This window comes from Engraulis encrasicolus, chromosome 4 (genome assembly GCF_034702125.1).
Source record: "Engraulis encrasicolus isolate BLACKSEA-1 chromosome 4, IST_EnEncr_1.0, whole genome shotgun sequence".
Taxonomy (NCBI): Eukaryota; Metazoa; Chordata; class Actinopteri; order Clupeiformes; family Engraulidae; genus Engraulis; species Engraulis encrasicolus.
The window spans coordinates 35084976-35101518 of NC_085860.1; the positions used below are offsets into that span (position 1 = coordinate 35084976).

The 16543-nt window shown below is 45.6% G+C and overlaps 1 protein-coding gene across 2 annotated transcripts in view; it reads left to right on the top strand.

The window, feature by feature from the left end:
• Window positions 1-977: 977 nt before the first annotated feature.
• sema3e (sema domain, immunoglobulin domain (Ig), short basic domain, secreted, (semaphorin) 3E) overlaps window positions 978-16543 on the top strand; it is a 79387-nt gene continuing 63821 nt past the window's right edge. The window contains exon 1 of one of the 2 annotated variants that reach the window (XM_063197291.1): window positions 978-2099. In XM_063197291.1, the coding sequence (XP_063053361.1) occupies window positions 2003-2099 (97 nt within the window). In that variant the 5' untranslated portion in view covers window positions 978-2002. The remainder of the gene's footprint in view (window positions 2100-16543) is intronic. The other variant, XM_063197290.1, reaches the window with a different exon arrangement.

Sequence of the window (16543 nt, forward strand, 5' to 3'; positions counted from 1 at the left end):
AGTGTAATAACCAGTGTAACAATATTTAGTACCATGTAATACCAGTGTAAAACCATGTAGCAATTTTTCACATGGGTTAGGGTTAGGATTGGTAAATGGTCTTACATGGTACTGAATATTGTTACACTGGTTAGTACACTGTACCAAATGTGGTAGATCCACTGTAATAGTGAACCATTAAAATAAAGTTACCCATTTTTTTTACTGTGTGTGCACTTTTGCACGCTCACTCACATGTTCTATTCAGATTTCTTTCTACATTGGCACACTTATTTAAACAGTCTGCCTGGTGCCTGTTGACATTAGCCTGCCCCACATTCCAGGTCCACCCTCCTCTGCTCCTGGTCTAGCTCAGAGGGAATGGATGGATCCGGAAGCACTGCCAGAGACGGAGACAAGGAGGGATAGGAGGGGAAAATGAAGTGAGTGCAGTAGGAGAGATAGCGATAGAGGATGACAATAACGACTTGCTGGCTTGAGGGGGGAAGGTAATAGAAGAAAAAAAAGAGAGAGATAGATAGAGAGACAGATAGACAGAGACAGAGAGATAGAGGGAGAGAGAAAGAGAGAGAGAGAGAGAGAGAGAGAGAGAGAGAGAGAGAGAGAGAGAGAGAGAGAGAAAGTGAGTGTCTCACACAGAATCACGCATACACACTCACACACATACGGCTGTAGCCTATGTGAGTGAGAGAGAGAGTGAGGCGGTGAAAGTGAGAGAAAGGGAGAATGAGAGTGGGAGGAGGAGTAGGAGGAGGAAGAAGGAAGGAAAATGAGTCTGGCTGAAGTCGGCGTGAGCAGCAGGGAGGTGCGGGAATCAGCAGGGGAGAGGGAGGATCTGTGAGTGGCACGTGGAGAGGCAGTATTTCATACCGCTCAGGAGAGACAGAGAGCCTCCCACTGAGGAGAGAGAGAGAGAGAGAGAGAGAGAGAGAGAGAGAGAGAGAGAGAGAGAGAGAGAGAGACAGAGAGAGAGAGAGAGAGAGAGAGAGGGAGGGAGGTGAAGCTCAGAGATAGAGAGAGACAGAGATAGACATATAGATAGAGAAAGAGACAACAGAGCCTCCTACTGAAGCTCAGAGAGAGAGAGAGAGAGAGAAGAAGAAGAGACAGAGATCGACTGACGGAGAGAGAGAAAGAAAGAAGGAGAAAGTCTCAAGACTGAGAAAGAGGGAGAGAGAGTGTGTGAGAACGAGGAGGAGAGAGCTAAGAGAACATTTGCCTGCAGAAAGAGAGCACAGGAAAAAGAAAGGACTGAGGGAGGGAAAGAGAGAGAGGGAGATAGAGAGAAAGAGAGAGAGAGGGGGAGAGAGAAAGCTCCCTTGTCATTAGCCGGAGTGAACTGAGCCTGCAACTCTCTGACAGCGGCACATGATAGTGGTGGATTCAGACTCGCGTGGACCCGTACTTGCGCACAGCAACACACACACGCGCACACACACTCTCACTCTCACTCACACACTTTGACTTTCTGGAATGTATTTGTTGTTCTGAGAGAGACTGACGGTGCTGTGCAGGATTGGTTCACTCACTGCTGTGCTGTGTGAACAGAACTCTGGACATTCGCTGAAAACACTAGGAGCTTCACTCGCCATAGGGGTAGTGACAACTAACCACACGCGCACACACACACACACACACACACACATGCGTACACACACCCACACAAGCACACAGTCGGTCCATTGAGGGTGATTCCAAGTATCCCTAAGAGGCAAGAGGGCAGTGCTGTGTTGGGCGGACGACGAGCGCGCTGCGAAAAGGATCACTCCTCTCTCTCTTCCACCAAGGAGGACTGAAGATGATGAAGATGCTGCCGGTGATGAGAGAAACACAGACCGGGAGGATCAACTTGGACCACTGACAGTTGGAGAGCAAGGCAAACCGAGGGTGCGCCTGAGTGCTCTAGAGGGAGAGGAGCGTGTGTGTGTGTGACAGTGTGCGTGGGTGTGTACACGTGTACCTGTGTGTAAGAGGAAGAACTTGGACATCATCAGTTGTGAGGATGCTGGCGATGGTTTTTCTCCTACTCGCTGCCTCGGGATGGAACCTGACCCAGGCGACAAAGAGCGTTCACCCCAGGTTACGACTTTCCCACAAAGGTAAGGCAACAGGTGTGTGTGTGTTTGTGCTTTTACGTGTGTGTGTGTGTGTGTGTGTGTGTGTGTGTGTGTGTGTGTGTGTGTGTGTGTGTGTGTGTGTTTGTGTGTGTGTGCGCGCGCACACGCGCGCGTGTGTGTGTGTTGTGTGTGTGTGTGTGTCTACGTGAAAGGATGTGTGTCTGTCAGTCTTTCAATATCTTTGTTTCATTGTGAATAGAGAGGTTATTGCGTTGCCAGTCAGAGCACTTTGTGATTTATTACGCTTTATTGTGCTTCATTATGAGGGTAGTTTGAGAGCTTTACTGAGTTATAAAGTTGCTGTCATGCTGACATTTTATTGAATTTATCACGCTGACATTTTATTTAATTCATCACACTGACATTTTCTGCAATTTATCAGGTGGATAAATCAGACCAAAAGTTCCACACAGTTCCTAAAGTGACTTGCAGTTTGTGTGCTCTTTGTTAATGTTTGGAGCAGATGGAAAAAAAAGTCTGAAAAAAATACGGGCTTTGTAAGTGGACGGATGCCGTAATATGTCAGAAATGTGATACGTATTCAGCATCTTTCCACAGAGGTGGCTCTAAGCCTCGTGCCAAGAATAATTACTTGGGTGAATGGCTTTTAATGCAAAGCTTCCACCGAGCTCTGCGTACGGCGGTGCAGGCCATTGCATGCTGAACAGATTAACAGCCCATGCGCGCCGCGCATCACTATATATTTATTTCTGCATACTTTGTTGCCCATCTGTCACAAGTAATATCCTGCAAAGCTTCCTCAGACAGGTGTATTGCGGATTGTGTGGCTCCTTAAGTCCTCCTCTCTATCATTGTGTGTATGTGCGTGGGCTTTTTTTGTGTGTGCGTAAACATACTTTTTTAGATACGCCGGCAGCTTGTTCAGGCAGGTAGGCTGTGGCTATCTTTGGTTGCCTCGCAGACACAGTCAGAACAGTGGTGTCTTTCATCTGATAGAAGTCAATTCGCACTCTATTAAGATTGTTATCCAGTGACGGGGGGCCATGTGGTTGTAATAGTCTTTGGGCGCTTTCTCTCTCTCTTCCTCCCTCTCTCTCTCTCTCTCTCTCTCTCTCTCTTCCTCCCTTTCTCTCTCTCTCTCCCTCTCTCTCTCTCTCTCTCCCTCTCCTCTCTCTCGCTCTATCTCTCTCTCTGTGTCTCTGTGCTGAGAGCGCAATGTGAAAGCTCTGAAACCGTGTGACTTTGAAAAGGGACTCTTTTATCTTTTGCTTCTCATTTGTGGTATTTACATCTGAACGTTAAATCAGTCAAGTCTGCTGTTTCTGTTTCTGTTTTTGTCATCAAGAAGAGGGAAAGGAAAAGATGAAACAAAGGCACCTTGCTGTGTGAAGATGTTTATTACTGGAGCTGATCAAATAGCACTTTGTCACTTTGGGGCTCTTTGGGCAAGTTTGTCAGAGACTCATCAAGATTAAGTCTCTTGTTTTTTGTTTTCCTTTTCGCCTGCTATGGTGGCTGAGCTTCTACAATGTGGTTTTCTTTTATAAGATAGTGGTTCATTGAAAGCATGCCAAACAGCCGGAGCTGCCATGGTGGCGTCTGACTGGATGTTTACAGAGGATAGCGTGGGGGGAATATGAGGGCTTTCCTTTGTGAGGGCCTCCGCTCTGTAAACTCTTTTTGATCAGGTCACTGTGCCAACAATGTCATCTTTAAAAATCCACACCAGAGCTCACCAGTTGTGGTGGAAAATGTGCCAGGAATGCGAAACGCGGAAGGAACTAGGGAGAGGCTTTGAGAACAGAAAACGAGAGAGCGACATGTATATGAGAGAGAATGAGTGAGACAGAGAGATTTATCTTTTATCCATTTTTTTTCTATTTCACCCAGTCCAAAATATGTACGTGTGTGTGTGTGTGTGTGTGTGTGTGTGTGTGTGTGTGTGTGTGTGTGTGTGTGTGTGTGTGTGTGTGTGCGTGCGTGCGTGCGTGCGTGAGCAGGGGTTGTGGGTACATGTTGAGAGACAGAGGTCATCCATAAAACACACTCTGACCATATAATGCAGTGGCCTGTGATTTAAGCCTAGTGTTTGCAGTGCACTGGGACGCTCCCCCTGATCTGTTTTTTTGGCCTTGGTACACACCAAAGAACACAGGCAGGGGCTCTCTTCCTCTGCTTTCTTCCTCTGTCTCTCTCACTCTGTGTTTATCTAACTCTTTCAGTCTGGTCTCTCTCTCTCTCTTTTATATCTCTCCATATTTCTTTCTTTCTTTCTTTCTTTCTTTCTTTCTTTCTTTCTTTCTTTCTTTCTCTCTCTCTCTCTCTCTCTCTCTCTCTCTCTCTCTCTCTCTCTCTCTCTCTCTCTCTCTCTCTCTCTCTCTCTCTCCTGTGCTCTCCCTTTCTTCCTCCCTCTGGCTAATTTAGTGGGCTTACATTACCGAGCAACGCTGCTAGTTGTCACTGCTTGCCATTCCCTCTGAAATATTTAAAGAGTTCAAGCCCAGCGAGCCGCCGTGTGCCTCCAGAGCTAACCACATCAGGCCGAGTAATGAGCCTGACACGAAGGGAGCGTGGTGATGAAGCAGCCAAGGCCTCGGGCAGGGAGGGGAAGGGTGTGTGTGTGTGTGTGTGTGTGTGTGTGTGTGTGTGTGTGTGTGTGTGTGTGTGTGTGTGTGTGTGTGTGTGTGTGTGTGTGTGTGAGAGAGAGTGTTAGAGAGAGAGAGAGAGAGAGAGAATGAGAGAGAGTGTGTGTGTGTGTGTGTCTGTGTGTGTGTGTGTGTGTGTGTGTGTGTGTGTGTGTGTGTGTGTGTGTGTGTGTGTGTGTGTGTGTGTGTGTGTGTGTGTGTGTGTGTGTGTGTGTGTGTGTGTGTTCGAGTGTGTTTGCGAGTGTGTGTGTGTGTGTTTGTGCAAACGTCTGAGCGCGTGACTGACATCCTCTGAACGCGAGCGGCTCATTTTGGAAAAAGGCTCCAGGCACCCAGAAAACTTTGCAATATGTTTCTTTTTTCACTTCAGTCTCTATTTCTCCTTCTCTCCTTACACCCATCTCATTGCTCTTTCTAAAACCCAATCTAGCTCCACCTATCGCTATCCATCACCCTTTTCTACATTTCTTTTGTTCAATGACTTCTGACCTCTATTATCTTTCAATTTCACAGCCCCAGATTTTCTATGTCACTCTCTTGTCCTCCCCTCCCCTCTTCTCTTGCTCCCCTTTCCTTTCCTACCTGTCTGCTTCCTCGTTCCAGCGTGCTGTGCTGTGCTGTGCTGTGCTGTGCTGTGCTGTGCTGTGCTGTGCTGTGCTGTGCTGTGCTGTGCTGTGCTGTGCTGTGCTGTGCTGTGCTGTGCTGTGCTGTGCTGTGCTGTGCTGTGCTGTGCTGTGCTGTGCTGTGCTGTGCTGTGCTGTGCTGTGCTGTGCTGTGCTGTGCTGTGCGTTTGCATGTCAAGACTGATGAGGCCGGGTTCCGTCAGGCGGTTGAGTGCAGCACGCTATAGTCTGGAATCCCATCATTAAAGTATGAAAGGCATCCAAGGCTGTTGCATCCATGCTTAACCCTCTCTCAGACTCTCCCTGCTTCTCTCTCTCTCTCTCTCTCTCTCTCTCTCTCTCTCTCTCTCTCTCTCTCTCTCTCTCTCTCTGCATCTGTCTCTTGCCCAGTTCTAGGGGTGTGTGCTGGTATTTGCTAGAGCCCAGGGGCACGGGGAGATGGCAGGCCTTGCGGTTCTCTTTTGGCACACTCAACTCCCGAGACTTTAATAAGTCCTCAATTATGTTTGGTGTAAAAACAGAGGATGTAATTTAACACAAGGGCTTCTCCCTCCTCTGAGCAAGCAACTCAACAAGCAGGCAGGCAGGCAGGCAGGCAGGCAGGCAGGCAAATCAGGAGTTTTGAGGGGTGGTTTTTTTTTTTTACGTTGGGTCAAACTTGGGCCCTGGTGGTGAGTCAGAACTCGGAGCAACATGTGGCAACCTGCAACGCTTGTTGCAAATTAGCTTCGGTAGGAGACTGCTGGTATTTGCCCAGTGACAGGCACTGCCAGCCATCCCAACTGAGCCTAGCCCAGCCCAACCCAGCCCTGGCTCAGATCAGGAATGAATTAATGAGCTACTCAGTCAGTGCATACCTGCATAAGCCCTCGCCCGAAACTCACTTCTCTCTGTTATGCGTGTTTCCAGGGGAGATATATGCGCTCTATGGAAATGAAAACGTTGGGCATCATGTGGGATACCGAAAGTTAAAAGGCGTTGCGGATTTTGGGATACCGAAAGTTTCCTTAATTTCAAGCAATGAATAAGACACTTTTGTTCCTTCCCCCGAAAACATAACTTAACCGAGTGTGTGCGCACAAGTGTTATAAATATATCCTCCCTCTCCCTCTAACCAATGTCTGTAATGGATTCCAACGCCTGGCACTGTTATAGGAAGCCGTTTGGAAACTCTGACACAGCATCAGAAAGACACTGGCACATATGTGACTCCCAATGGGGCAATAAAATCCGAAAGAGGAGATCTGAGACAAGCCCTCGAAATTGCTTTATGGGAACATAATAACAGCAGTTCAGGCCTAATCTCTGCTCAATCAAATGTAAACCTTAGGATTGTGAGGGTCAGTCTGTGTGATTGTAAGGGTTTACCCCTTGCATTTCTGTCTGTCTGACATATGACCCCCTTCACTATGAAATCTGACATTGTATATGCCCAAAGAATCTTCTTTTCAACGCCGCCATATGTTGGTCTTAAGCCTTGAGGAAGCTTCATTATTTCTGATATGAGGGCAATGGGTTCTTTGTGCAGTTATTAACAGCCAGACAGTGTAGACGCTGGGAAGAGTTATACGTCTGACTACAAAAATAGACACCTGCTTTACTTCTCACTGTAAAAAAGCATTTCTTAACTCGATGCATCAATCCTACAGCCGACAATTTGATTAAGTGATGCGTCCGAGAGAGAATAGGTTCATCTTTTTTGTGTGACTTTTTTTATTGTTGCATTCATTTTGTGAGGCATTGTATTTTGCTCGTGCAGTAAGGACACTGTAATAATAATGTCTCGCAAATATTACAGCTTTTGTTAATTTATTCTATTTTTTACATAACCTACCCTGTCAGGTTAAAAATATGAACCACTTACTATCGAACCAAATTGGATCAAATCGTGCGTCATGCTTCAGTATCGAAAGTAATCGCTGGTATAGTGTGTGTGTGTGTGTGTGTGTGTGTGTGTGTGTGTGTGTGTGTGTGTGTGTGTGTGTGTGTGTGTGTGTGTGTGTGTGTGTGTGTGTGTGTGTGTGTGTGTGTGTGTGTGTGTGTGTGTGTGTGTGCAGGGCTGAACAGGTCATCTGGCAGGTGGGGCATTTTCCGTGGGTCCGACAGTCCTCTGGGTTCGATGCTGTTGCGTTTTGGTAGTTTGTTTTTTCCTGAGAATCAAAATAGAAGGGGGGGGTGGGGTATTGGGTTGGATGGGGTGGATAATTGTTTCAGATGGGGCTGTGTTCTAGTTCTAGTTTATGCCAAAAATGCCTGGTCTTTTTTAGGTCCCAGGCCAGCCTTGTGTCTGCGTATTAGTGGCCTGACATACTTAAATTTAATTTAATTTTGAGTTTTTACACGTCCTTCACACACTTTTCAAGTGAACATGGATGCATGGTAACTTATTGCTTTGTTGGGTATAATGACTTGACTCAACATGACAGTAGTTCATCTGCAGTAGTTCTTCTGCAACGAATCCTGCCAATAATGCTGTGGCCTATAGACATGTGTCTGTGACCCATTTTGAAAAGTGCATGGTAGAGTCCTTAATTCAGATTGACTGATTCACAAATTTGCCATTCAAATAATTTAGAATACCGGTGTTACAGGGGAGAATGGCACCCCGCCCATGTAGCCCCTTAATTCGCGCCGTACCTCCAGTGGCACGCCGAAATAGTCATTGAAAGTTAACTACCATAGTACTACACTACTACGACATAACACTGGGCCTTTAGTAATGCACTATGACTTGGTCATTGCCATACTGGTAACAGCAAATTTATAGTCGTGTTTTAAGGGGTTAACTGATCATTTCAGTGGGAAAGTGTTGCTGCACTGGATCTGGTGAAACATGATGCTGAAAGCTGAAATCATCACACCCCTCCCTGGATGGTCACCATTTCCCTCACAAACAAGGGAAAAATGCTCAGAGTGGGTGAAAAAAAATCAACAGTTCATCATTCAGGCACGAAAATTGTCCACTTCAGTTTCTCCCAAAATCACATACAGAGGCAGGCACGCAGAGGACAAAAAAAATGTTAGCTTGAAGTCTAGCTGTGAGGAACTCCCCAGAAAAGCATATAGGCCTAGACACGGCCTGGATTCACTTAGCAGCTTTTTGCCTTTGTAATTAGGCCAACTGGCCAGGAGAGTGAGAGAGGAGAGAAGTGTCTAAATCTAGAGATTAGCTCTCTCTCTTTCTCCTTCTCTTTCTCTTTCTCTCACCCTCTCTCTCTCTCTCTTCCTCCACCCCCTGTCTGTGAAAGTGACTGTGTGGTTGAGTGGGGTGGATTTCGAAAGGCATCTACCGAAACAGGTTGATGACATGATCCCTGCGAAATGTGTATTTATCCAAAAGTTAAATTCGCTTTAAAACTTTTCCAAACATTTTCTTCCAAACACTTCCACCTGGCACCGGGAAAGCTGAGACGAGTGGTAGAATGATGTCAGGCTGTTATGACAGAGAGAGACTCTCACTTATTACCTTGCGTAAATAAACTCTCCATCTTCGGCCCATTTGGCCTCAACATTTACCTCTCAGGAAACAAAATTAAACACCAATCCGCCAAGCGTCCTCCTGGGCTTTAAGACCTTGTCGCCACTACTTAGGAACAGTTTAGCTTCTCTCCCTGGGCCACTCAGGAATATCTAAAACACACTATGCTTTTTCTTTTTACAGAGGAACGTAAATCTAAAAAGTAAAGATGGAGAACTTGGCTGAGAGGTGAAACTAAAAGCAGTTTGGATGTGAGTGAGGCGGCATTGCACTTATTTTAACACGCGCCACCCGCCTTATCTCAAAATCAGAATGTAGCAAGCAGACGTGAACCCTCAGAACGTGTAAAAATCTCTTGCGTTCGTCATGCGGCTGTTCTGGTGCCAAGGCCCCTTGTGGGATGCGTCAGTAAGCACCCACTCCCGCTGATAACACATTATTACATTTGCTGTTTATCAGCGCCTCGGGATAGGGTTGTGAGATAGGGCAAGGAAAACCGGATAGGGAACGCCAAAGAAAAGAGAGAGAGAGAGAGAGAGAGAGAGAGAGAGAGAGAGAGAGAGAGAGAGAGAGAGAGAGAGAGAGAGAGAGAGAGAGGGGGAGACACAGACAGACAGAGAGAGAGAGAGAGAGAGAGAGAGAGAGGGGGAGGGAGGGAGAGAGGGAACGTCAACGAAATGAGAGAGAGAGAGAGAGAGAGACTGAGAAAACATAAACGGTAGCTGTATAATGTGTGTTGCAGCAGTAGCGGCACGTGTGGGTAGAGAATCCTTCCTGTGGTTTTATTTCTTGGGTTTTGGCCTGAGAATAGAGAGGGACGGGCCAGTAGCTCTCTGACTTTAATTTCTTCTGCTCGCTTGAAATGGCTGTAGTGTTACTGGTTAACTGCAGTGTCACGTTGCATGTAAGCTCAGGTAGTAATTACTAGTGTACAGAGCTGTAATTTCAAACCCGATTCCCTAACAGAAAAGAAACAGCCCCCATCTACAGAGGTTATGGCCTTGAAATGATTTAGCTTAAGGTGAGTTATGTGAAAGAGTTGTTCAGGGGGAATGCCAGTCTTGTGTATATGCCCTTTCTCCTATTTACCATTGAAGTTAATGATAGGTTTCGTATAAACACTGATATTTCAAAAACGCCTCTTGCCTCGAGGCATCTTCAGACTTCAGGTCAAGCCCTTCCTTATCTTTCCCTCTGTGTTTTCTCAGTACTTTTTTGTATTAGAACTTAACTCTACCAAACCCATAGCTGAGTGTGAGGCCTCTGATTTTGACTGCATTGCAAATCCATTTTCCAAGATTTGTATTATGTTTCTGGTACCTCATTAAATAGTAATTGAAAGTAATGGCAGTGATAAACTAATCATACCATTCTCCACTGTCTCACAAGCATTCTGACCTTTTCAACGGAGCAATGGCAACACAGGGAAATGCTTAATCCCCTACTGAGCTCCTCTTGCTCTCCCTCCTTTCTTTCATTCTCTCTCTCTTTCTCTTTTCTTCCAGCCAAGGTTTTTTTCTTCTGTCTCCCACCATCTCTTCTTCTCCCCATGGCAGCTGCTTCCTATTCCCTTCAGAGGGGTTGCAGCACAGCAGTCCGTTTACCAAGTAATCATCTCACTTCCTTGGCAATAGAACAGCTGAGGAGTTTCCCTGGTAACCATGCCAGCTTCACAATCACCTTTTATTCGCATTCTGACCCCCTCTCCCCATATACACACACACACTTCTCAACTCCACCGCCGCCAGTATCATCACACAGCCCCACTCGCTCACTCCCTAGCAGTAGCTTAAAGGTTATCTAAGCGCTTCCCTTCCAGACGCAAGGAGATCACAGAGAAAGAAGAGAGAGGCAAAAGGTATTGAGCTCCGACACGGTGATCAGAGAAGAACACTTTGTGCTTGGAGCAAGGAACGAGTGTTCCTCATTATAGCCCCTGAAACCTCTAATCGGCTGGGGAACAATAGCGCCTAACATACACCGGGCCCCGGCTTGCGCAAAAACACACAGGGCCCGATTCACGTAGGGGCAGTGATGAGCAACCACATGCAAAGCCCACATAATCCCTGCCTCCTGGACTGCCTGCCTGCCTGGGTACCATGGCTCAGGGGAGGAAGGCATGGTCCCGGGTGTGCTGGTTGGGGTGTAATGTGGAGACCCCCATGGCTGTCATGGGTGGCTAGCTTTAATGAGCTTTGCCAAAAGGGGCCACCAGATGACCGCAACAAGCCTTAATTGTATTTCCTCCTCCTAATGTATTTAATTAATCTATTTATTAGCTTAGATGGATTTTGATTAATGCGTATATTGTTACTCACAGTACAATCAGCTGCAACTGCTGTAATAGCAGTGCTTGAAATATTAGTAGCTAATTAGTCTCGAGCACATGTGTTTTTCGTTAGCATTTTTAGCATGACAGTTTCATGCCCCTACGTCTTTCCGCTATCTTTCAAACCTTCTCTTACACTTGCATGCCTTATTATTTAATATATACAGTATCTGTACTTTTAGTTTTTGGAATCAATTTTCTCATGTACTTAAAATAAAATAAAAATGTGCATGCATTTTCTCTCTCATAGTCTCTGTCACTATGAACAGTTCTTATTTGTTTCTTTTATGTCGAGTGTTATAAAATTGCTGTGTTTTCCATTTACCCTGTGACATCACTGACAGACACAATTCAGTGCTTTGCTAATGTTACCGTAATTGCTTTCCCCCTTGGCAAACATCTCGACAGGAAAACAGACAATGGAGCACATCTGTGGTCTTTATCTTCTTTCTGTATATTTTTTTCGAGGTTGTTTGTCAGGACATCCAGCCTCATTACTGTTCATCTCCTGAAGGCAAGGCTGGAGCACAATGGATGCATATGGCTGGCACATTTCTATACGGAACACTTAAATATGCTTGCGTATTTATTCTGGTTTTCATGACTGTTACTGACTCTATCTACATCTTCCACTGTGTGCGTCTCTATAGAAATGTCTCTGCTGCGGTCTCATTCTTCCACTGAGTGCCTCCGTACAGATTTTTAGGGAAAAAACAGCTCTGTTTCCTTGTGGTCAAGGTTAAATTGGAGAGAAAGAAGTTTATATTTTATTGTACAAGATTAAATCTCTCTGGATATCTTTCAACACATCAATAGCGGGTGCTGAAAGCGGTTCTTTCTCCTTCTCTCTTGTTTGATGTGCTATTTCTGCGCACCCTGACTGATGTCTCTCCTAAATCGTTCTTTTGGAATATAACAGATTCCTATGTGGTCTCTTAGTAGACCTACCACTTACATTATCCCTTATGGGGAAAATGATAGGTGGAAAGCGATGCGGAAATCCCCACCCTTCTATCTCTCTCTCTTGGTAATTGCCAAGAAAAGCACCTTGATTCACTTTCATGGTCATTAAAGCAGAGGGCTCCAGAAGGCTGTCAGCATGATGAGACAAGACTGATGGCTGTTTATGATGTGAAGGTGAGGCGGAGAAAGTTTCTTGCAAGTCAGGCAGCATTTTTCGGTTGACAAGGTTAAAGAATGAATGTGGATATTCCAAGCAAATACTTCTGCACAATGATTCCTCTCTGGATATTCTGTGCAAAAATCAACATGGATGTAATTTTTCCTCGTAACCATGTCTAAGTTGTTACCGAGAGCGGTGTCCTCCTGTCAATGCAACAGCAGTAAAACATAACCAAACTATCACACACAAATGTAAACCGTCTCATAAAACACACATGGATCGTATTCAAAATGGTGAAGTGCACCATGGAGAGCACTACCCCCTGGCTCTTCTCCACTGGTGGGTTCAGGCTATTAAATTCTTACAAGAGGTCTGCTTTTGTCATGTGGGCCTGTACTTTATTTGAGTTGCTGTCACAAGAAGTACGTCAGGGGTGGAAGACAGAGCTCTCTTGGCATCAGCTCCAGAGGAGGCATGCATGCATGCCGGATGGCAAGCTAGGTCCTGCAGCCATTCTTCCGTCTCACTGAGCACTGATCTGCCACGCATTCTGTACCTGTTGCATCAGAACATTCACTAACACACCCACATACAGTGCAACCACCACATAGCAAAGGAATGATTAATTGGTGATGTTCTCCTTGTTTGTTTTTAATATGATACTGAACCTTGAACAAGTGCTTGTGTGTTTTCTGTTTTTTTTGTTGTTGTTGCTGTTGTTTGTTTTTGGCATGGGTGTCTCCTTGGCTTGTCAACTGTGAGTTGGTATCCCGGTGTTGTTTCTTCAACCCGGGGGTTAATTAGAGTTTATCTTGCTCCCTCCGGGGGGCATCCACGTGTTTGCCTTAGCTCGGCCCTGCCAGAGGGGGGCGAGGCTGGGGAAACTGGCTGTCAGGCCATGAATGATGGAGCTTAGATGGGTGCCGTCACCAGGAGAAGAGGGCACCATGCCATTGGGGTGCAAACGAAACATAGTCTATCCGGTTTTGACAGGCAGCCATCACTCATGGTACCTATCAAAGAAAAACAAAAAACATTACCATCTGAAGGAGGTTTTTCCTTTTGGGAATCTGTGATGATATTTGGTATAGGGCTGATGTGAGGGACGAGTTAGAGATGAGTGAAGTTTGAGTTTGAATGAAATTTCAGTGAATTGTTGACCTTTCTCACTTACAAGAAAGTGACAGCCATCATTCACAATGCTCATGATACTAAAAGGGCATGTTAGTTTGGTTTGAAGCAGTGCCAAGAAGATTCCCTACAGGTTGGAAGAAAGCGTCTCTCAATTCCGTCTTGATTGTCTCTCATTCTGTCTACAAAGAGAAGTCCTTATGAACCCTGATGTAACAATCCATGGAGGGAAAAGGCAATTCTAAAGGACCTTTCATATAATTACTGTACAAGTCAGTGGACACGTGTTATTTTTTGTCAGTTTGAAAACAATAATTAGTCCTGATTAGTGATCTGGTGATTTGATCAACACCTAATTTACTGTAGGTGTTCTGTCTGAACTAAGAGTCATGCAGTGGCTAAACTAACGTCATCTTTATAGTTATACTATAAAAAACTGCTGTGCCTTGTACAGTATGTGTGTATGCTGTGCCTAGCACCACGTTGCTCTTTTTCCATAAGGGTGGTTGGTGCTGTGGGAATCGCTCTTGCCTCACTGATGCAGCGGCCCCTTGTAATATCTCGCATCTGACGTCCTTTATCTGCATACACCGTAACAGGAAGACAAAACACAACCTGAAGAAGCACCATCTGTGACCAGATGCAGCATTTGCTCTAACAAGCTCACAACATCAAGGTTGGACTTGCTACCACCATAGAGCGTGACACTTCTGACAACCATTCCATATGCTTTTGTTTTTACAGTTAATGAAATGAATCACAGCAAACCTTAGACAGAACAAAATCATGGTGGCCTCAACTGAAAGTTAACCACAACGCCAGGTGTCAAACCCTCACCCTCACCTAGTTGGTTTCAGTGGAATTTTTCTGTCAAGGTGGTCCTTGAGCAAAAGTAAACTGAGTTGTTTCTATTCCCTTCTAATCACACGTCAGTAAAAAAATAATAATAACACCAGGTGAATGAGGTGTGCATTGAGTGTGTATTCTCAAGGAAGGAAACCATGGCTGTTTGACTGCAAGGATTATGGGTAATTACAGGAAGTGGATCCAGGCATTAGCACAACCACCCAGAGCTGCCTCTGTGTCGGCGTAGCCCAACACAGGCGAGGCAGTGAAAAATAAACACTGTCTTCTTAATAAGTCGTCACATGCAATGGCTCCCACAGACACACACTACCACAAGAGAAGCTTTTCAAGTGGCAAGCAGCTCAGATGGTGTTATTTATAAGATTATTTTTCTTCTTTTTTTCGCCCACATGACTGGAAAACAGAAACATGACGGCTAGTGGTGGCCAGTCTTGCTGTTTTGTTCTCTAGCGGATCACCATGGGAACCAAGCAGCAGTGCAAAAAGAAGTGACAGCTTCAATTTGGCAAAAGAACAGAATACAAAAGGCCCACTTTGCAGGAGAGGACATTGCACGCTAATACACACACACACACACACACACACACGCACACACGCACGCACGCACACACACACACACACACACACACACACACACACACACACACACACACACACACACACACACACACGCACACACGCACGCACGCACACAAACACTGACACACACCCACACAAACAAAGCTGGAGGTCCTCCAACCACACCACACCCGGCCCGGCACCTCCATGAGTCCAATCCGACACAGTACTCCCGGGCCAAGGATACCCCTCTTCCCATCCCAGACAACCCACAGGAAGAGCTCCCCACCGGGGGGATGCAGATCTGAAAGCTGGGCCCTTCACCCCGTCAGACCTCGCCAGCAGCAGGAGAGAGGGAGCGAGGCGCCAAGACATCTTGCTAATCAGTAAAATCAGAAATGGGGGTGCTCAATGTGGGTGGGTTTACGAGTGTGTGAATTCTTCTGGTGGTGGTGGTGGACAATCTGTTCTTATGTTGGCTGTAACGTTGTATTTCTCACTGCATGTGTATTCTTCAATGTTTGACAGCCAACTCTGTATGTATCCCAGTTGTATAATACAAGGCTGTAAAACCACAGACATTATGTTCCAGGGGACCAAAGCTGTGGGTCTAAAGCCCAGCTAGAAAGTGGAATTAATAGTTTACTGTAGAAACACAGTCATTTTTCTTAGCCTTACAATTGAGGGGTCCATTGGAATTCTGATAATAGTCCCAAGCTGTATTTACTCATGATTCTCCTTTTGGTAGATGCAGTTACTTTTTAACTCAAATCAAGAATCGATTTCAATACGTTGTCTCCAATCTGGAATTTCAGAAGGAGTCCTCCGTTTATGGCAGAGAATATTAAGAAGTAAAATACTATTACAGTGCATCAAGTAATATGTGTGACCAGTAATATGCCCACATAAAAAGCCATCTGGAGCAAAAATAGATTATTCAACGCAGACAGGGAAGGGTCTCCCGTTTCATTACAGAATTGTCCTAGTTATATGATAATGGCTGAGGTTGCTAGAGTCAATCCGCTCAACATAGCACACAGCACACATCTCCCAAATCCCAGCATGCATGGCTCATCTCAGAAGACTTGAAGAAAATGAGAAGCAAGTTCAAATGATTGAATTTACAAATTAGGTAATGTGAGGATTGTGGCTCCCAGCCCAAGGACCCACTGTGGGCTCAGAAATGCCAACATTTCTTAGGGAGACAGACCACTACTTAATTTCATTTTGTATCATTTTCTCTGTCTACAGGACCTCAGGTTCACATAAACACGTGAAAACAGATTGGCAACAACACTACTTCATTACGGGGTCATGTTTAGGTCTTGTGCTTTGTTAAAACAAGGAAACCTCAAGAATGGGTGCCAACATGTGCAGACTAAGACTCGCATAATCAACCCTGCCAGATAAAATAAGAGCAAAAGAGCGGCTTCTTTCCCCAAAGATGAAAGGCCCTTGCTGCCTTATCGCCGACAACCGATAGTCCGTCTGAACACTGAAGAGGCCTGTTGCACAATCTGGCCCCATCTTCCCGGACATTACTCATTGGGCTTTTCCCCTTCTACAATCCCTCTTTAGGGAGATCTAGAGAGCTTTCCTGTCTGCAGGTCCAATGATGTCCGGTGTGTGTGTGTGCGTGTGCGTGTGTGTGTACTGTGTACGTGTGTGTGTGTGTGTGTGTATTTTGAGAGGGGGGAGGGGTCAGGGTTGA